The following is a 22,288-nucleotide window of genomic DNA, read 5'->3' on the forward strand; positions in this document are numbered from 1 at the left end:
ATTAAAATTAAAATAATTAATTTGTCATAAATAAACAAAATTGAAATAGGCAAAATTGTTTAAAAGCTGTGTTCCATTAAATTAAAAGGTTTTTTTTTTGATTGACAGCATTGTTTAGATTTTTTGTCAAAAATTTTTTTTTAATCAGTTGTGTTTTTAAGTCAAATACTTGAAAAAAAAAATTAAATACACACTATATAATGATAATTTAGTTTTCATTATTTTTAGGTTTATAAATTAATTCTAAATTCCTTATTTTTTAGACTACATTAGTGATAAATTCATGAAAAAATGACTGAAGAAGCAAAGCAAGTTGTTGAATTCCTCAACAAAAAACCTTTTGAAAGAAGTTTAAGTTTTATCTCATATCAATCTTTGGGACAAGAGCAAATTTTGCAGCTTCTTAACGATGTCCTTGCTGAAATAGACCCTAATCAGGGTGGTGACATAAGGTCAGTTAAATGAATGATGTTTATGTGTGCACTGAACTATTTTTACAAAAAATTTTACTGATTTAGTTTAAATATTTTTCACTAAACATGTAATCAAAATATATTTCATATCAAGTAGTTCAAATTTATTTTCACTCTTACATTTTGCAAAACATTTGCACTATAGCATTTAAAGTTTAATTGTGTATTAGAGTATACTTTTTATAAAATATAATGAGTCTATTTTTGGTATTGATACAGTTTATAAACTTGGCTGCTTAAAGAATTTTAGTACTTTATTAGTTTTTCTATTTTTCACACTTTGAGTTAAACTAGTTTTTTTTTTAATTGTGTTAAAGTTTTTTTTTTTTTTGCTTTTAACTTTGATTTTAAATTTAATTGTTGTATACTTTGTCTAAAACAGAGTTTCCCTAACTTATTTTCATAATTTTCTTTATTTTCAGAAAGTTAAAAATTTATTGCTTACCTTTGTTACATATCCCAAAATATCTAATTTAGATTTTAAATTTCATACTTCCCATCAAAAAATATCCCTCAATTTTTTTCTTTATTACAAACCCCAAAATATCTAGCATAAGTTAGTCATTGCCGCCTTACTAGTTGTTGTCAACTTATTGCCTAAAACTTTAATTGCACCCTTACTAGTTATTACATGCACTTACTAGGTTGCCCAAATAGGACAATGTTGCCTTGATTAGGGAAACCTAATGCATGCCTGTTTATACATAATACTATCTTTAATCTATTAATATAGAATTATAATGGTTTAGAAACGTATTTTGTAACATATACAAGTATTTGAACTACAGTTTAATATTTATAAAAGCAATAAAAAGAGAGTCTTAGTTTAACCCCTAAGCATTTAAGTTTAATGATTGTGAAATTATGTTTGTGCTAAAGGTTTAAGTTTTCGAAAGTTTAGTTATTAAAAAAAATATTATTACACAAGTGAAATTAGTTTGTTTCAATTATTGTTACATCTTTATTAATATATATGTTTTTATTGTTTTGATGTAATGTTTTTACATGCTTACATTATAAGACTCATCATAGACTAATATCCTTAACCCGTTTAATCAAACTCTTAACAGGGGTGCCACACACTCAGGCTACTAAATATTAAATACTCAGACTATTCTGAAGTTTTTAAGCTAAGTCAGCCAGCTCAGGATAATTTGAACTTTTTTGATTCACTCAGGCTGACTGGATTTTTTCGCAAAACTCAGGATTGTTTGAATAGTTTTCAAATCTCAAGTTATATTTTTGACTTTAAATTATATTTTAGATATTTAAACTTGTTAACAGTTTTTTTTAGTGTTTGGCTTATATTAATTATTTATCAGTTTTTTCATAAACTCATAGTTTAATATAATTTAAGCTAGTGTTTGGTCACTCATGCTGGCTTTTCTCTTAAAAAGTAGTAATCCTATCTGAATATTTTTTTACTCTTCAGAATATTCTATAATTAAAATTCTTAAAAGTAGATGTAAAGTTTTTAACAGTTGTAAAATTAAAATAGCCCTTTGAACTCTTTTGATAAGATTGAGCAAGAGAGTTTTTGCTAAAAAAATATAACTTTTGCAAAAAAAATGGCTGGAATTGTCATAAAATTTATACAAATTAAGTTTTGTAAAAAAAGATTTTTTTTTGTTAGCTATTTCGTCCTCAGAGTTTTATGTATTCAAACCATGGTTTTCCTAACTTTTTTCAATAATCACTCCCTTGGAAAAAAAAACCAGAATATATAACGTAAGTTAGTTTTTTTTTATTTAAATTTCACAAAATTTTAAAATTCCCCCCTTTTTCTCCTTTAATTTATTACCCCTTAAGTTATTGAAATTACCCAAGAAGAGGCGATATCTCCCCCTTTGAGAATCTTGATGTAAACTTTATTTTCTGTCTGTTGACATTATATTACTAGTATTACAACACTTTATTTATATCAAATTATGTTATATATAAAAATATTTTTGTGTTTTTTGACTGAAATTACAAAGAAAAAACATTTTAAAACTCAGATATTTCAAGTTTTAGAATTGTTTGCCTATTTCTAAACTTTTATATGTGACCCTTCTCAAGGTAGTTTAAAAAATTTATAATTTTTGCTCTTGAGTTGATATTCTCAAGAAGCTCAGATTTATATAGCTGATAAAAGTTATTTACAATTGTACAAATTCCATTGATTTGGTTAGACTAGAAGCAATCTCAATATTTTTAAATAAACCAGAACTGTGTAAGTAGAAAGAGTTTGGCTATAAGGTTTCCTTTTTTGTTTGAAAGTTTCCTTGGTTATTTTATATACTTAAAAGTGTCTTTGTTTGTGTTAAACATTTTGTTTCGTTTCGTAATTTAAAATGTTTGTTTTTTGCGTTAATTACTATTTTACATTAATTGATTTTTGTTGATAGGTTTTTTTACAGCAATCTAATTACTTTAGTAGTTTTCTAAAGTTTATTGTTTTTAGTTAAAAGCTAACGTTTTACTTCAAATGTCTGCAGTAAGTTTCTGATTAGTTGCAATTAAAGTATATTAAAACTTTTATTGAAAAACATTGATTGTTATTTATATAAGTAAAAACTATAGTAGACTTATGTTTTAGTGTTAAAAAAGATTTTTTTAAATTTTATATATGTTGATATAAATTTAAAGTGTAAATAAAAATGCACAATTTTTTATATTTTTATCAAGTTAATGAATTTTTCACTAAAGTAATAATTGTTGAAGACTAATAAAATAAAATAAAAGGTTAGTGAACAAGCAAACTTGAATCAGCTTTATTAAGGCCTAAACAAAAACTAATAAATTTCTTCCAAAGTCTTTGCTTAACTACAATCTTTACATAAATGTGTTTATTGCAACTATACCTTTTATATTTAAACTATAAAATTGTTGTCTGTTAGGTACTCATGATAGTTTTGTTCATTATTGATTGTGATTTTTTACAGGGAAGAACCTTCTGATATTAGAGCTCCTCGAATGCTTAGCTGCCTTAAAAACTTAAAGTATGTGCCTCCTAGCAATGTTGACGTTTCAACATTTAGACAAGGAATTGTTCTTGGTGAAAAGTCTGTTGTTCAACCAATTTTGTTCTACTTACTAAAAAATCTTGAACCTCTAAAAACTAGAGCTTATTTGGCAAAGTACCTTGTAAAGCTCCCAGTAAGTACAAATGATTTAAATGATGTTTATTTGTTTTTGAAACAATAAGTTTGTAAAAATTTATAGTTGTTTAATACTATCTATAACTATGTTTTTTTTTTTTTCTGAACTACATTTATGAATAATTTTGTGTTTAGTTTTAAACATAGATTAGGCAATTAAAGGTTTTTTATTTTTTAAATGCACATCATATACTTAAAAATGTGTCATAAAATTGTAAAGATAATGGTACATTTAAATTTGTTATTTCTAATCAAGTTAAATTGAAACAAGGTAGTAGTTAAATATAAAGTGTTGGCTTTTTATTTTTAAATGAAATAGAAATTTTTATAACTTATAAATCAAAAAAAAAAAATTTGTCATATATTTTTGTTTATAAGTCATCAATTACTGACAAAGGATCTTTTTATTTTCGTACAATTTTATTCTATGGTTTACTGCAATAGAGCTTTAATAAAATAAGTTCTAAAGTTTTGATTTACATATTTGAATTTTAAATGATTACTAATTTTGCTAATTTCTGAGAGCAAAAACCTTTTTACTTAGTATTTTTACTTTAAAACATTCCTGTATTACGATAGTTAAGTAAAAATGTTTGGGTTTTTTTCTAGTTTTGTTTATTTGACCCAAGTACTTTATATAACTACAGATTCCAGCTGAATTGTTACATGACGGTTCTGATTCGCAATTGCAAGATCTTTGGTCAAAGGTTTAAAGAATGTTTTATTTACTTTTTTTGAAAAATTTATCATGTGCGCTACTAAACTGTATGATTTGGTTTAGCTATTATTTCTACTAAAATTTCATAAGCTACGTAGTCTTTTTTCTGTTTTTTATCATTTGTAGTAGTACCAATACATATAAATGAAAATACCTACTTTAAGTTTTTATCATTATCTAATATCTTTAACACCTTTCTGTAACTAATGAATTAAATTTTATTAAACTTGTATTACTTTGAATGTTAACTTTTCAAACAAGATAAGTCAATTAAATGTTAAGCTAAAATATATGATTTTCTATAGGTTTTAAAAGTTTTTCAAACAATTTTGCATTTATAACTCCGTTTAAAAACAAAAACATATGTCAGTTCAATAAAGAAAAGAAATGCGCAAATTGTATTTGTTATTTATTTATTGTATTTAAATGATCTACCGGATCTAGCAAGATCTTAACAAAAATTAACTTGCAAATATCTGAACATTAGGTCTATCTTTTAATATTTAGTTGTTAGGTCTTTCAATTTAAAACAATAGTATTTTTTAATTTTTAAAATCTTTTTTTTTGGTAGATCGAAAGACTAAACTGATAAAACTTAGTTGAATAATATTTTTTTTAGATCCGAATCTCAATTTGTTGATCCGGTCAGACATTAATATATAGAAATTTATTTTAAAGACAAATAAAACTGTATAGTACCTACTATTAAGTCTCTGAAAACAATTACTTGTTTTTTTTTTAAAGGCTTGAAAAAAATTACCACGCTAAAACCAACTATGAATGTCTCCATTATATTTTAACTTTTTTCAAGTAAATATGAACTCATGCTGTCGTAACAACGAGTAATGTTTCGCAGTGCACTGAGCTCCAGGAGCAGTTTTCAGCGATGCACAAGGACCTGGTTGAGCTGAGGAAGTCCAGCCGCAGCACGAACGAAATAAAAAACGACATAAAAACGATGGAGGACGAAAAGGAAAACCTACAGAAGGTCTGTTTGTTTTATATCTAAGGCCCAACAGAAACTTTTATTAGATGTTCAAGTTGATCCAACTACAGCACAGTTTTCTTTTGGTTCCTTGCGTGGTCATGTCTTGTTTGAAAATCTCACTGCACAGAGAGATGGTATTGACCAGCATTTAATAAAATAACATACCTGTTTAATAGTTAAACTTTTTTTTCAATGTTTTATCAATCTTTGCATAGTTTGTCTATTTGATGATTTTTTTATTGCAGAAGTAAAGTTTTTAAATCCGTTGAGCGGCGAAACTGAGTAACTGTAATTTTTTTAACAAACTATGTTTTTAATTTTAATAAAACAACCAATAAACAGAAAGTGGACAGGACGCGCAAGAAGGTGGAGGGGAGCGCGGACTTCAACGAGGCGCTGCAGGTGGCGAGGAACATGCGGAAGGAGCGGGAGAAGGGGGAGGTCGTGCAGGAGAAGCTGCAGCAGCAGCGCAGGAGCATGCAGAACACGGAGCAGCGGCTGCAGAGGATCAGGTTTCTGTTTGTTTAAATTTTGTAGCAGTAGTTTGATACACCCTAGTGAGTTTTGTTTTGAAAAACACAAACTCTTATCTTATGTTTAAAAGAGAATGCAAGCTTCATTGTTTTCTCTTTAAATTTAAACATTGTGAGAGTTTTTCTCAACTTTACTTTTGATAATTTTTGTGTGTGTGTAAAAGACAATCATTTTGATAAACATAGTTTTGGTAAAGCAGAGACTTTTTTTAAATATATTTAAAAATATTTCTTAATAGTTCTGTTTGGATTTTTCTTAGAAGTGCAGTAATCTTCTGCTTGATTATAACTACGCATTTTTAAACCAACAAACTGTATGTTCCAACTGCATTTTCGCTTTTTTTTGATTAATTTGTACACACTTCCAGTTTAGTATGCTTTTTGTGGTTGTTTTTTGGGCGTACTCAAAAAAAAAAACAACTGTATATATGTTTTAATAGATTTAATACATTTGTCTCATAGCAACTACAAATTTTTAGGGAGAACATTAATATATAACTTTATTACTACTTTACAAAAGGAAAAGTAATAATGTAGTAAGGAATAGGTATGTAGTAAGGTAGGAAAAGTAATTTATATATAAATAGAATGAAATTTAATTAGCAAAATAACTTGTTCTCTAAACCAACGTTCTGCCCAATTTTTTTTTTTTTGTATCGTTTAGGGTTTCCAAAAAACCTTGAATCCTGAAAAAACCTGAAATCTGCGATTTAGGCCAAAAAAAAACGTAGAATTTGAGAATTTTTTTTTTAAACCTGGAATTTTAATAAAAACCACTAATAAACCTGGAATTTTGAAAACAAATAACTATAAGGCCTGGAATTTTTAACAAATTTTACATTTAAGTAGTAAAATTTTAATTTAAAAAGAAAAATCTAGAATACAGATAAAAGTTCTGTGTAATCATCAAAAAAATTTCATTTAAAAAACACATTTAAAGTAGCTTTACAGTATCTTTTCAGTGTTGTTATACTACTCAGCACAGTTTTTAACCTTAAACTTAGCTTTAAACTAAAAATAGACCCAAAAACGTGTACTTTTAAAACCCTGAAAGAAATTTCTCAAAAAAATTGGCAACCCTGGTCTTTTAACGGGAACGGGTCAAAACTGCACGAGGGCACAAAATTGCACGAAGATACTTTTGCACGAAGACAAATTTGCACAAGGGGACAAAAATGCACGAGGAGATAAAATTGCACGAAGACAAATTTGCACCAACGGTCAATTTTGCACGAGTTACAATTTTGCACAAGAGTAAAAAAAACTGAAAAAATATATATAATAAAGAACAGAAAAAAACTAAAAGACAAATTAATAAAAATACAAAAAAAAAAGTTACCTACCGAGGGTAAGGGTTAGGGGTAACAGTGATAAAAAAAAAATAACTAACAAAAGTTATTAAAAAAAAAAGGTGCTAAAAAAAAAACTAATTAAAAAAACCCAAAAAAAGCTACCGACCGAGGTTAGGGGTATCAGTGATAGTAATTTTTTTTTTATTGAAAATTAATAAAAAAATAAAAATTTACCGACCGAGGGTAAGGGTTAGGATTAATAGTGATAGTAAAAATAAAAAATAACTAACAAATGTTATTATTTAAAAAAAAAAATTGCTAAAAAAATTAATTTTAAAAAATAATTAAAAAAAAAAGATACCGACCGAGGTTAGGGGTAACCGTAATAGTAAAAATAATTTAAAAAATAAAATAATAAAAAGAAAAATTTACTGACCGAGGGTGAGGGTTAGTGGTAAGAGTGATAGTAAAAAAAAATCAACCCGTGCAAAATTGTCTGCTCGTGCAAAAGTGACCCTTCGTGCAAAAGTGTCTTCATGCAATTTTATCCCCTCGTGCAAAAGTGTCTTCGTGCAAAAGTATCTCCGTGTAATTTTGTCCGTGCAAATTTGACAGCTACCCTTTTTAACATATATTTTAAATCAAATAGCTGAAGATTGCTTTTTCATGAAAAGTTAATGAAAACTAACGTTCAAGTGTACACTACAGAAAAAAGAGGAAAAGTTTGTTTATTCCTTACTGTAGATTTGAGCTTTAATTTTTAATTTTAATAGCTGATGATTTTAGCAATAACCTACATGAAACAATAGGTATACTTACAACTCACCCGCGATCAATTTCACCCAATCTTTTTTTTTTTTTTTTTTTTTTTGTTATTGTTTTATTTTTATTTTTTACTATCATTGTTACCCCTAACCCTTGGTCAGTAAAGGTTCTCGGATTTAATCGTGTGGGAATTGCACGCGGGTTTGAATTGAGCAATTCCCAAAACAATTGTACTATTTTTTTGAATTTTTTGTTTTTTTATAAAGCATTCAAAATCGTTTCAAAACTAAAAAACATTTTTTTAATATGCATATATTCTTAAATTAATAACAAAACTAAATTCAGTGTAAATTCAATCTCAGGCAAATTTACTAACTTTTCATACATTAAGATTATTACTGCGTCATAATACCTTTAACATTTCTAAAGTTTCATAAAATTTCTAATAAACAAACGTTTCCTGGTGGTCATATACAACAGCATATGTGAAACATGTGTAAAAAACAGTGTTTTGTTGTATAAATAAATATGTATACATATATATTGTATTAATTTCCAAAAAAAAAATGTTACATTAGCTTATTGCTACAATCCTCAGCTATTTGAATTAGAAATAAAAACTCGAATGTACATATAATTTTTTAGAGCCCTTCCAAGCGGACTCAGTGAAAAATTAATTGAATCTTATTGTATCTTGTATATTTTTTTTCTGTATACATATATGAAATAATGTGGTTAACAAGATAGATATGTATGATTATGATTGCTTTATGAAACATATATACTAGTTTTTTTTTAAATTGACATTTCTTAGTAAATTAATAACATATATGTATATATGTTATACTAAGTAAGTAAAATTTAAGTTAATTACTTTAATTTGTATACAATAGTTTAAGTTTTTGTTTTTTACATAGTTTTTAGTTCTTTTTTAGTTGACTCTATGATTAATTCAATGCATTTATTTAATTTTAGAATTGTATTTATGTTTAGTATTTGCAAAATATTTCATCATTTATAAAACAAAGTACAATTGTAAATAAAAATAAACTTTATTAATATTTTGAATATTAGAAAATTAACTACTATTGGTTTAAATATTATTGAAAAAAAATTTGAAAAAAAAAACAAAGTATACTGTATGAAATAACGGTTAGAAATAAATAAAAACTTAAAAAGTTTTTATAAGCTAATTGATATAAAGAAATCGTTAAGGAGAAAGTTTTAGTACAACTAAGCGTGGTTTATATTAGGAGATATTTCGCTTTACGCACAACTGGGTTGGCCGAGTGGTTAAGGCGTTGGACTTAAGTTCCAATGGACGATTGTCCGCGTGGGTTCGAACCCCACACCCAGTACTTTTTATTTTAAAAATTTAATTTTTTTTTAAATATTGTTCTATAAAAGGAGATCGGTCTAAAATTATTATTAAAACTTTTTTTTGTGAATAGTTTATAAATTAAGCTTTAAAATGAAACTTTTTAATTGAAGGTTTTTTTTAATATTTATTTGACCTCACGACTTCGTTTTGAAATTTTGTTAATTTTACTTATAGTAATTTTTTTCTTGATCAATTACTTTATTTATTGTGAATTGCTTTGAAAATTCAAACATATTTATAGAAGCAAGAAAATTTGTTTCATTATTAAGTACAAATCGAAACACCAAGATGTATTAATAAGTTTAGTCATAACTTAATAACAAATAATTCTAATAAAGTTTATATTAATTGAAGCAAAGCAAAAGTTTTTGTTGTATTTTATCAAAGAAATCCTAGTATAAGTACTTATATAAAGGTAAAAAGTTTTTTTTTTATGTTTGAAGTTAGTTCAGGGTTTAAAGTATTAATATTTAATAATTCAAATTATTCTAAATATTTTAATTTTTTCAAAGTTTTTTAATTTTTTGTTGTTATTTTTAAAACTTTTTTTTATCTTGAGGCAGTTTTCAGTTTCTTACTTTTTTTTAACCTTTTTGTTTCACCAGACAATACTAAAAGGTTAAAAGAAAAATTGTTTTAATATTTTACAAGCAATTTTGAAAAATTATCTATATAACTCAAATTCATCCGAAGACTTTGAGCTAAGATAACTGAATTCTACAATAAAGTTATATAAAATTAATTTCTTTTTAAGTTGTTATTTTATGGGGATTCTAAAGTTATTTTTAGTGTTTATCAGCATTAAAGTGTTTAGTTGTTTATACAAAAACATTTAAATACAATCTTTAGCTCTCAGTAATTCTGTTGTATAATTGCAGTTTATTTTCGCAAACTATGATCATAATAATTTTAGTACTCTTATAACCGTACTTTTTTTTCATATTTCATTATAAGTGTTACACATGTTATAGGAACAATTTATAATACTTTTGATATACTAAATTTAAATGAAGTAACTTTATTTTTTAACATCTACAGCTATAAAAACATTATTTTTAAATTTCATTTTACTTTTAATCAACAAAAATGTACAAGTATAGCCAAAACCTTTTGTAAAACATTTAAACAACATACGAAAGCTATAAATAAAACATTAAATAAGTTTTTTTTTTTAATTTTTGAAAGAACGTATAGTTCTAATTGATTTGTATTAATTTTAAGTTGGAACTGCGGTTTAAATTAGAAATGATCCCAACCCATTGTTTTTTTAGCTTAAAAAAATATTCTATTTAACTATTAGAAAAAAAAGCTTGTTTTAAAAGTTTAAACAAATTTCATACCAATCTTGTTTGTTTAGGATATTTGTTTTTATTGTATTTATAAAAATCGAGATAATTATTCCAAAGTTATTAAAAATATGTATGTTTCTGTGTAATTTTTGTAACTTGCTTACAAAAATTACAAAATCTACATTAGTTTAATTACTTAGTCAGTATGTATATAATTTTAAATCATACAATAAAGTTTAAAAGCGTAAGTAAAAAAATATTAAATGTTCTCTTACAAAATAAACTTGAAAAATTGTTTTATGACTTAGCTTATGACTTTTTTTGGTATACTGTATTGAAGTAGTGTTTTTTCCTAAGTTTGTTTGTAGAACTACACCAAAAGCTACTTAGCTACAAGTTTTGATTTTTACAGGTTTTAAAAGTTCAAAACATTTTTTGAGATATAGCCGGTCTAAGTCGAAAACTACAATAGGTTCCTTAGGGGAGGCGCAAATTAAAAAAGCGAATAACTAGAATTCACTAAAAATCCATATCCTTCTACGTTTTTTGAGGTGACCACCTCAAACTTATAGGAAATGTTCTTTGCAATATTTTCAAAATTCTGTCGGAATAAAATTTTAAAAATAAAACTTTTATGACAAAAAAAAAAATTATCTTTTTTTTTTAATTTTGTTTCAACAAAATTTTCTAAATATTGCAAGTAACAATTCATGAAAGTTTGAGGTAATTACATCAAAAAACGTAGGAGGAGTAGATTTTTAGTGAAATAGTCTTTTTTTTTTGCCTTTTTAGTTTGTGTCTTGCATAAGGAACCTATTTCGACTGGCTATATCTCAAGAATTATTTTGAATTTTTGAAATCTGTAAAAAGCAATTAGTAGCTTAGTTAAAACTAGACGAAGTGAGATCAAATTGTTAAAAACGTGATTAACCCCCTTTATGCTCTTAATTTAACTTTAAAACTAAAAAATAGTAACTTTTTTTCAAGTACACAATTCAATAAAAATTAAACAAATTTTAAACAGGCAACAAGTGTATGACATGCAACAGAACAGTAATGACACTTCTCCAGAATCACTCATATCAAGAATGGAGGAAGACAATCAGCTCAACAACTATCTTGTCAACGAAAAGCTTCCTAAGGTGTGTGTTGCTTAATAATTATTGTATTAAATATTATATTAAATAAAGTAACTTATTGGATTTTTAAGGCATTTAGGATAATTTATCCAATTTTAGGGCTTCAAAGTCTAAGCATTGCTTTTATAATCAATGAAAATACTGATTTTTTTGGTGGTTTATAGTTTTTTACAAAATTTTCGTGGCATATTTTATAAAAAATCTACTAAGTTTTATAATACACTTACTCATTATTTACAATTGTTAGTTTTTCAACGTATTTAGAACACAAAGTTTTCATACTTTTTAAAATTTTTAAATACTTTTGGATTCTATGTTAAAATTTTATAGCAAATAATTTATTAAAAGGTTTACAAACATAAACGTATTCATCTCTAGCTTTTAATTTCAAGATAAAAAGTTAAATCACAGTTATATGACGTAGATAAAACCTTGAAGCTTTTTATATATAGGCGTGCTTTTTTTTGGAATCATAATTTCTACAACTTTTGTTTTTTTTTATATAACTTATTTTCTATTCATACATTGATTTGAAAAATAAGTTTTATAACAAAAAAAATATATTTTATTATTCACTCAATATGAATCGCTCATTTCCCATCTGTCTTGTCCACTCAAGCCAGTTCGCACCTAGCTAACTCATTTTTCATCGATTCCCACAAAAGCAACTTACATTCTAAAGTTTATAATAAACAAACCTAAATAAAGTCTTTATATTTTGAATTAAATGAATGACTTTTGTGCTATTTTACGATATATTTATATACTACACTCTCTAATAAATCCCCAGTATAGTTTGCAACTGCCAGTTGTACAACAAGCTTATAAAGTAAAGTTGTAGAACATATTTTTAAACAAGCTAAACTTTTTTTTTTATTTGAATAAGCTTTTTTGTGTCTGATGAACTGTTTTCTAGCGAAACGACGTTACACAAACAAAAAAACTAGTGTAACACTTTTTTAGTACAACTTTACAAAAGTCTATGTAACCTGGACCTTTAAACCATCAACATTTGATCACACCCTAAACTGAATATGAAAAAAATAAAAGTTAAAAAAAAAAAGCTTTTTTACTATTTTAAAACCTGTACATTTGGATTGTAATTGGTTTGAGAGTGAAATAATGCTCATTAGAACAGAGTTTTTTAAAATAGGTGATATCGCTCCCTTTTGGTCGATTTTGGATATCAGAGGGCAATAACTAGTACTGGGCGAAAACGTTAATTCGTAATTAATTAGTAAAAAGGCGATATCCAATAAAGGGGAAGACTATGAAATATAAATATAAGTTTGGGAAACCCTGTATTAGAATGATTAAAGTAGAAACTAAAATGAACAAATGCACCTACTTAGTTGTTGGTAGTTTTTTCAATGAGAGCTAAATAAACTTGTAATTTGTTTTCCCAAAAACAACGTTGATCAATTAAATATCATCGCAATCACTTTGACTATGTAGTAGTTGGGGGTCATGAAGTTGATTAACCTGTGTATTTTTTTTTTGTAAAATCCAACTAAATTTAAGCATTTCGACCATTATGCATTAGAATTTGTACATATCAGGGTTCGTACGCTTCTGTTTTTTTTTTTTTGAAAAAGTAACAACAATTAATTTTTTGTGACTTCAAATATGCTTGAATTTCCAAAATAAACTTGAGAGTAATTTCGATTTTGTCCACTTTGATCGATTATCATTGTCTAATGATTTTCTTGTTAAGATGCAGCATTTATACGCATATAACATTTTCGACCAATCAGGAGCTGGAGGGGAAGAGGAAGCGGGTGCGGAACCTGAGGAAGGTGGCGGGAGGAGGGGTTGTGAGTGAGAGGGACGTGGAGAGGCTGGAGGAGAAGATGGGAGCGGTGAACGCGGAGATAAACAAGCTGGTGGAGAAGAAGATGATGAGCGGGAACCCGGGGAAGGACAAGATGAACTTCGTCAGGCAGCAGGTGAAATGTTTTGATTGCAAATAATTGGATGGTGCTAAATAACTGTTCAAGTTTACTTTAGTTTATATGTCGGATTTTGAAACAGTTCAAACTCTGTACAGTTTTGAACAAAAAGAATCAGTTGTGTTTTCTTAAAACCATGTTTTAGATGTGTTTTTTTTTTTTTTGAGTTTAGTGATAAAGCATTGGGCTCTTAAGAGTATTAGATGATATAAAATAAATAAAAGTTCAGAGTTGTTGTGGATTTATAAGATATAAAACGCCGATAAATAAGTTTTATACTGATAGCTTTTAATGCAATTTTAGAAATTATTTTTTGGTAATGAGTTTGCATTTTCTTATGAAACGATAGCTATTATGTGCTACTATACCATTTCAAAATATTTTTATTGCTTCAAAAATGTATTATTATGTAATTATTTGTTGAAATGTTTAATTTTACTAGTAAAAGTTTCTACTTGTCCCATAATGGTCAACAAGTAATTATTTATTTAAAATAATTAACTTTAATAAATTTTTAAAGCATCTATAAAAATAAATCTACAAAGCCTTAAAGGTCAGAAAAAAATTCAATCATGAATCGTAGTGTTCAATAAAACTTGTTGACCAAAAATTTACTTTGCCTTAAAACTGAAAACAGTAATAAAACCACTAATTTAAATCGCCTGAACTTTCACTCACTTTCAAACTGTGCACTTTTAAATTGTCATCAGGCTCGCATACTGTCGCACAAGAAGGAGCAGCTGGCGGAGGAGGTCCAGCAGAAGAAGGAGGAGGCCGCTAGTTTGAAGAAGGAGCTTCAGGAGAAGAGGAACGAGTTGAAGGAGATGGGAGGAAACGTCCTGAAGGGAGATGAGGTTAAAGTTCTAAATATTAGTAAAACTTGTGATTTATAGTTATTATACTACATTTTTAAGGTTATTTAAAACTAGTTTAAATATTATTAATGTGTAGAATAGTGATAAAATTTGTTGTATGTTATTTGTTCTTTAACGTTTTGTATATAATTAAATGAGAAATCAAAAGCTAAAATTCAAAATTTGCTAGTTTGTGATTGAGTTTTCTTAAACTAAAGTATTACTTGATGATGTTAGTTGTAGCTTATTTGACAGTTTTAATCCAGTTATTTAATTGTTGTTTCATTACACAGTACAAGGAGTATGTTGGAAGATTGAGAACGAAGAGCAGCATGTACAAGAAGAACAGGAGCGTGTTGGCTCAGTTGAGAGGGGAGGTAGGGATCCTGCAGAGAACAGAGGCCATTCTTCAGAAGCAGAACGATTCCATGAACAGGAAGGTCTCCGCACTCGAGAACAGGAAGGGAGTCACCGGTTTGTAGTGTTTCTATTATATTTTCTATTAGTTTTGTCAAAACAAAAAGTTTTAATAAAATTCCTTAAAAAATATTCATTCGCACTATAAATTTTGTTACAAGTTTTCTTTTTTCAAGCTTTATAAAAAATTAAATACACAACAACGTTATTTAAAAAAAAATTAATTTAAATTAGGCTTCCGAGAGACGCAGGACGAGCTCGAGAAGGTTTCGGCGTTGAAGAGCGAAGTTGACGAGACGAAGGGGAGAACACTGGATGATATGAGCGCGATGGTCGGTCAGCTCAACAAGAAAATTAATGATAAAAAATCACTTCTCGCCCCCATAATAAAACAACTTCGCCCGCTCAGACAACAACATCAGGTATTTTATTTAACATGTTTAGAGTATTTAATATATTTTAGTTTTTTATTAATACTTATTTTAAGACGTATTCTGCTAAATATTTCTCAGATAAAAAAGTATAAAACCTTTTTATTTTTTCTTTACTAACTGTTTATATTTTTTTACTTTTGTTTTACTAATCTTTTTTTTCAATAACAACTATACTTATGAAATTTAAAAAAATATATCATAATAGTACTTCGTCCGCTCAGGCAACATCATAATGTTTTTTCGAGTGTTAAATAACTTGTGGATTTTTTTATTAGTTCAATTTTAGTAAAGAAATAACTGAAACTTTTTTAGACGAAATAGTATTAAAAATTTGCGTTATAAATTTAAGAATTTTATAAGTAAGTTTTAATAAATAATCTCGTAAAACAACTAAAACTCTGTTAATTAAAGAACATCGCACAATATTGTTATATATTTTTAACACAGCATGATTAAACAACATTTTAGGAGCTGACAGCGGAATACGAGGAGAAGAAGACGCAGTACGACGGGACGGCCGCGGGACTGGAGAGCAACCGGGCGCAACTGGAGCAGACGGTGAGCGCGCTGAAGGAGGAGTGCTTCCAGGGGGAGAGCAGGTTTCACTACTACCAGTCCATGTGCAAGGTACTTTTGTATATGCATAGTAAACATATTGTTATCAATCAAAAAAATAATTGGCTGTCACTTTGTTGATGAATCAGTTCAATATTAAAGTTGTGAATGCGATTGTTAGTGGTCTACCGGATCCCAATATTTTTTTAAATTGAGAGATTAAAATTTTACCCACTTACTTATAAATTTGTTAACTGGCTGTTTTGGTAAAATATCACAATGTTGTGAATATTTTTGTGTGAATCAATATATTTCTTACCAGATATTGCAAACGAAGATCGACAGAGCCGTGCAGGAGGAAAAATATTACCAGACTGGAGACAAGCGGCAGTCGTACAGAGAACGGTTCAACAAGAAGATACAAGAACAAGAGAACCTGACCCGAGTTTGTTGTTTTGTTTTAATCATCAATCTATAAGTTTTGCTATTTTTCTAATATTTTATCAAACCTTTATTTTCAAGCTAGTTTGAGGCAGTCTCCTAGTAGCTCTTTACTTTATATAAACCATAGATTCTTTTAGTGTGAATGAAAATAAAAACCTTGCATAAATCCTTGATACAAAACAGATTCTTCGTGAGAAGCAGAAAGACGTGAAACAGAACCACGAGAGCGAGGCAGAACAAGCGAGCATGTGGAGAGATCTTGAAAAAATCATGAAAGTTAATAAGTTGAAACAAGTTAACTTTTAAAACTTTAACTGTTATTTTACTTGAGAAATGTAACTTAGTGGTTATTAAATGTATTATTGAAATTTAACCAGTTTTAAGCTACAAAAATAAAACTTTTTTTTAATGATATTAGTTCAAGCAACAACAGTCAATTAGTTCGATAAGTAACTTATTTAAAAATTTTTAAGTGTAAGCTGTCAATTCTGAAGAAGCAAAGGGACGAAATAAACCAAATAAATCAGGTGAATTCCCAAACGAGAAACCCGTTGAGCAGGGACGCAACCCAAGACCGACTTGTTCTGTAAATTTCAAAACATTATCGTCAATAATTTCTGTAATTTATTTCTTTTTCTGTGAATTGTTCTTACTTTTTCGTCTTTGATTTATTTAATAAACTTTTGATACTTACGACAAAAAAAAAGTTTGCTTTTAATTTAGTTTAATAGTTATTAAGGTTTCTCAGAATACTCGAGAAGCTTTATTCCAAAACTGTATAAAAAGTTTACATATTTAAAAAAGGAATGAAAATAAATTTCATTTTTCTTAACCAAATAGTAGTTACTCTGATTTAGAATTTCAACCGATCTGTTTTTTACGTTAGCTAATTACATTAAAATACCTTTTAGGTTTAGCAATTTTTTAAGAAAGGAGTTCTAATTAAATACTCTCAATAGTTAAGATTTTCTAAGATTTTTTACCGAGTAACGTTTTTAAGAGTTATCTGCTGAAGAATACGAACTACTTGAGCGTCTCAGATTGCATTGATATTGTTTCAATTTTTTTAATCGTCTGTCATCTAGTTTTATTTAAAATTTCAAACTATAACAAATATTAAGGAGCAACTGATCGGTTAACAGGTATATAAAGAAATCATTCTTCAGTTTTTTTCTCAAGTAAAAATAGACTTTTATAACAGATTAAATATTGAGCAACCAAATCAGAAAATCATGTTTGTAAGTTTATTAAAAGCGATGTGCTGGAAGATATGCGGAACAAATATTTCTGTTGTTTACTTTCGAGTTTGTTGGTGTTCTCATGCGTCGCCAATGTTGTAGACAAAAATATTTAGTCAAATGGCTACACTTATACACAATTTATTTGAAATTTTAATTGCTACATATTTGTTTTTGTGAACTGTATATCTATCGTAAAAATCTATTTATCTAAATAAATTAATTTTTAATAACATATAATTAACTTTAAAAGACGCACTACTGAGTTTTTCTTACAAACATATAAAATATAGCAGACATTCCCTCTTTTTTAAATATGGTGTAAATCTAATTAAACAGAAACAACAAAAAAATTAAGAGTAGTTATACAATATATTTTTCACAGTTTAAGATGAATCAGTATATTTTCATGATTTTAGTTGTCTATGTAAAGCAAAATGCTAGTAACAACGGAAGAGTTTTAAAATCTAAAGAATTGTGTTTAGTTTTACTTAACATTGGTTTCTCATTTTTGTGGATACTTCAACAATTACATGGAACAAATATTTTTTGCTAGTATAGTTTATTGGTATTTAATAAGTTTAAGAAAAATTATGTACTATAAAGCTGACTTTTTTATTACAATATTTAAAGTTCGAATAATAAAATATTTTAGAACAACTTGTAAAAGTACATGAAGTATAAATATTAAGGTGTTTTACTCATTTCCAAATTACTGAAAATTTCAGAAAACAAAACTTTGTTTGGTTATTTATATTTACTAAATTATGGATTAAGTTATATTTTATCTAAAAAAGTTTTAGTTATATAATGATATATTTAAGAAACTAGTTCAGAATAATTTGAATAAAATTAGCTTATAAACTTCAGTTGATTTTTTAAGCTTTTCTGCCTTTAAACACCTTGTATTTATAATTGTATGCATATATTAAATATATTTATTAATTTTTTATGGATTTAAGTTTAACTTTTATTGAATTAAAGTTTTATAATAAATTTTTAGTACTTTTTATTAACTATTTCATCTTAAGAGTAATACTAAAGCTATTGTGAGTCAAAACAACAGCTCAATTTTATAGGAAAAAGACTAACTTTTTATTTTGTAGTTTTAAAAGAAATTTGAAAAAAAAGCTAGTCTTAATATTCTTTGATTAAAAAGATGAGTTTACATTTTTTTATTTTTCTATTACCTGGTTTTAAAGGTTTATTACACTACTTATTTTCAATAAAAAGTAAACTAAATTAGTTCCTGGTTACAAATATCAAAAATCTTATGAATTTTAAACCTTTTGTACAAAAATCTAAAAAAACATTAGTTTTTATTAATATAAAAAAATTGTAGTATTCCAGTACAAGTTGGCCCGTAGGTTTTACACAGTCCTTAATACTACTTGTAGAATATTATTCTTACAACTTATATGCCTGATAAAAACTATATTTCCTAATAATTTATCACCCTTTTTTTGGAGTTTCCTTTGTAAAGCATCAATATAATGCTCTGAAACTTTAATCTGATGTATGAGCCTTTAATCTGTGTTGATCTGATATAACATTAAATAGTTAATTGAACAAATCAAAAACTAGTTTAAATCTATATCTTAAAAATGTTTAATGAAATAAACTAATGTATTTAAATTAATAACCTAATAAAAACTATTCTTATTTTGTATATTAAAAAATACAAAACTATTAACTTAAATAAAGTAAAGGTTTGATCACAACATTTTGATCATCAGACCACAACTTTCGGTATACTTAGATCCGGGTTTCGTTTTTATTGAAACTCGTCAGACAGTCTCAACCGAAAAACCTGCAGTCGTCAATCTACAAATAGTTTATCGTGGTTTACCATGAGTGTTACTATTTTAATTTCAATAAAAATGAAACCCGGGTCTCAGTCTGCCGAAAACTTGTGGTCTGATAGTCGAAGTGGTATGATCAAACCTTTATAATAACTAGAGCGTTTCTCACGGCATAAATAATTCCATGCTTAGGCTCTTTTAGACTTTCGCCGATGATTTCTTTAAATAAAGTAAAGTTAATTATTGAGTAAAACTTATTAGTAATAAACAAGTAGTATATCGTTTACTAATATTTTTTGTAAACAATATTTTTGAGTTACTAATTATTATTTTGAATAATAGTAAAACTTTCAGATGTGCTTGTCATATCACATTGAATTCGTTTTTGTTACTAAAATTTTAATCATAACCCTGACTCTTTTTTTAACTTAATTTATTTTAATTTATGTAAATAAAAACTTTACTTTGTAGCTTCTAAATTACTTAACTATTTTACTTGTATGCACTTACAAAATGTAAATAAATAAATCTTTAATAGTAAGTAATGTACACAAAGACCCATATGTTTCTTACACACTGATGCTGATTAAAAAGTAAAAAACAATAATAAATGTTTTTTAACATTTTACAACATATAAAAGTTACAAAAAAAAATAAACTTTAAATTTTAATCTTAAAGTTAGAATTAATAACTTTTATTGTGCGAGTTTTTTGAAATTCTAGTTCTAATTTTGGGAGACAATTTATGCTGGTAAAAAAGTCTAAATTTATTCAAACCATTTTTCATAGAAGTTAGTTTAACAAACTTAAACATTTTATACTTTTAAAAGCTCCGTGTTTTTTCAGTACTTACAAACTTTTTTGTTGCTTCTACCGCTTCAACTGAGTGCTGATGCTGACTGTATCTACAACTAACTGCTTCAATAAAAAAAATTATTTACAAATTTTGTGAGCGGTGTTTGGTATACTTTGACAAGATTTGAAGTTTTACAACAAACTTTTAAGATCCTTTGTATAGTAGTAAGAAAAAAAAAATTGTAGTTCAAAGTACAAGAACAGAAACCTCTTTTGGCTATTTGGTCATAAGCTTTGATCTAGTGTTTCGGAATATTTTAAAGTATTTTAATCACTTTATTTTCTTTATTATCGTTTCATCAAATATTTGTAAAAGTAAAAAGTGCAATTCTGACATAGTTTAAACCGGATTGTGCTGAGCTTTAAAAGTCTTATATTACTAATGTACTGATTTTCACAAACCAAGCTTAATAAGATTACTATAAAGTATGATATAAATATATATAAAATAAAATTTAATATTATAGTTAAAATGGTAAATAGATAAAATTTACTCTCAGGTAAATAAATAAAAGTAAGAAATTTAGTTAGACATAATCTTTGCAAAGATTTCCCAGTTAGCTTGTTGGTACAATATGTGTGTTTTTGTCAGTAAAGCTTTAACGAGCGCATTAAACGCTTTAAGAATTAATCAAAATTCTAAAACTGTATAATAATTGTACGAATATTTTTTTTTCGACCAGCTATTTATCTGTTATATTTACTCCAAAGTAGAACTTAAAAGAACTGATTCTATTGTTATTCAAATAATATTTCGCTAGAATTATTATAAAAAGCGCTCGTAATTTGAAAAGTGTTAGAAAGTTAGTTATGGAGGACTATTGAATTAATTATAAAAATGTTTTTTTTTGTAAAATAGTTTTGGGCTACCTGAAACTTTTTTTATTTTCAGATCTTCATGATATTTAGTAATATTCAACTTGATTTTAATAACGTTGTATAGTTCTTTTAAAGCTGCTTTTTAAAATCTTAATAAAACGCATAAACAAAAATCTTTTAAAAAACAGGCTTTTGAAGTAAAAAGCATCAGTACTTACTATCAACTATTTTTTTATTGTTTTATACTTCTCAATCACAACTTGGTTTGTTATTAGTTTAAAAATACATGTAAATTTCAACTTTTAAAAAAGTAAATCTAATAAAATTAACTAGTCCTGGACAAGACCTTAAACTTTGTCAAGTAGTGTACAATTCGATGACCGAAAGGTTTTTTTGTGTACAAGGTCCTAAGACCAAACTTTTTGAGCGCTTTTATTGTCGTTCAATAAATAATATATATATATATATATAAACAAATTATACAGTAATCTTCCTTTATTCTATCAACATATGTTTCTGTGTGTCAACGAATCAACACACTTCAACTGGGTTCTGTAAAAAAATAATTACTGTAATGAGAGAATAGAAGCATAGAATAGAATATGTGTATACATGTTTTCATTAAAATAAGATATTTTCTACAGATAACAGTTATTAATAGGTAAAATACTTAATATTAAATCCGACTGTTATAAAACTATATAATATTTATGATTATTAAGTCTAAAATAAGTAAAGTAAGCTAAATTAAACAACAAAACAACAAATTATAATATAAACAAACAACTCACGTTAATGGGAAAGATAACTGATTCAAAATTTATTGTCGTTAACTAATGAAAAATATATTCATTGCAACTAATAATTACGTCACAAGGTAAACGAGGTTATTTAAACTATTTAATTGGTATTGCAAATATCATTAATTTAGTTTTTATGTAATCTATTTTGAACAAAAATAAAACATTAACCATTAGATAGTTGATCAATAAAATTTAATAAAATTTAATAAAATTTAATAAAACTTAACGACGGTGAAGGCAATAAGAGTCACAGAAACTCGATGTAACATGTGTATTATATATTGAATGTTTGTAATGATTGCATCAAAGTTATATAGAATTAGGAAGCAGATTTAGTTCAAATGTAAAAATCAAAAACGAAAAAATTAAACTTTAAGAAATAACCAAAACACAAAAAAAC

General features: G+C 26.6%; 1 protein-coding gene and 1 non-coding gene across 2 annotated transcripts; both read left to right on the forward strand.

The window, feature by feature from the left end:
• The first annotated feature begins 271 nt into the window (after window positions 1–271).
• On the forward strand, window positions 272–17,059 carry LOC145829567 (intraflagellar transport protein 81 homolog). The gene is made up of 14 exons (XM_082937410.1): window positions 272–452; window positions 3,398–3,611; window positions 4,261–4,320; window positions 5,188–5,319; window positions 5,662–5,831; window positions 11,604–11,721; window positions 13,473–13,664; window positions 14,378–14,521; window positions 14,815–14,995; window positions 15,173–15,360; window positions 15,841–15,999; window positions 16,250–16,372; window positions 16,555–16,647; window positions 16,845–17,059. Exons 1-14 carry the CDS (start codon window positions 292–294, stop codon window positions 16,959–16,961), a joined length of 2,052 nt encoding a protein of 683 aa, XP_082793536.1. The 5' UTR covers window positions 272–291; the 3' UTR covers window positions 16,962–17,059.
• On the forward strand, window positions 9,185–9,267 carry Trnal-uaa (transfer RNA leucine (anticodon UAA)). Its single transcript has one exon. It is a non-coding gene; the product is annotated as a tRNA-Leu (tRNA).
• Window positions 17,060–22,288: the final 5,229 nt, after the last annotated feature.

Source organism: Thalia democratica, chromosome 1 (genome assembly GCF_965202585.1).
Source record: "Thalia democratica chromosome 1, ktThaDemo2.hap1.1, whole genome shotgun sequence".
NCBI lineage: Eukaryota > Metazoa > Chordata > Thaliacea > Salpida > Salpidae > Thalia > Thalia democratica.

What these genes read in the sequence shown, in the direction of transcription:
- LOC145829567 (XM_082937410.1), top strand. Translation starts at nt 292, where the DNA reads ATGACTGAAGAAGCAAAGCAAGTTGTTGAATTCCTCAACAAAAAACCT. An exon ending in TCAACGAAAAGCTTCCTAAG is followed by an intron (nt 11,722 to 13,472) that starts GTGTGTGTTGCT and finishes TCGACCAATCAG; the next exon opens with GAGCTGGAGGGGAAGAGGAA. An exon ending in ACTACCAGTCCATGTGCAAG is followed by an intron (nt 16,000 to 16,249) that starts GTACTTTTGTAT and finishes ATTTCTTACCAG; the next exon opens with ATATTGCAAACGAAGATCGA.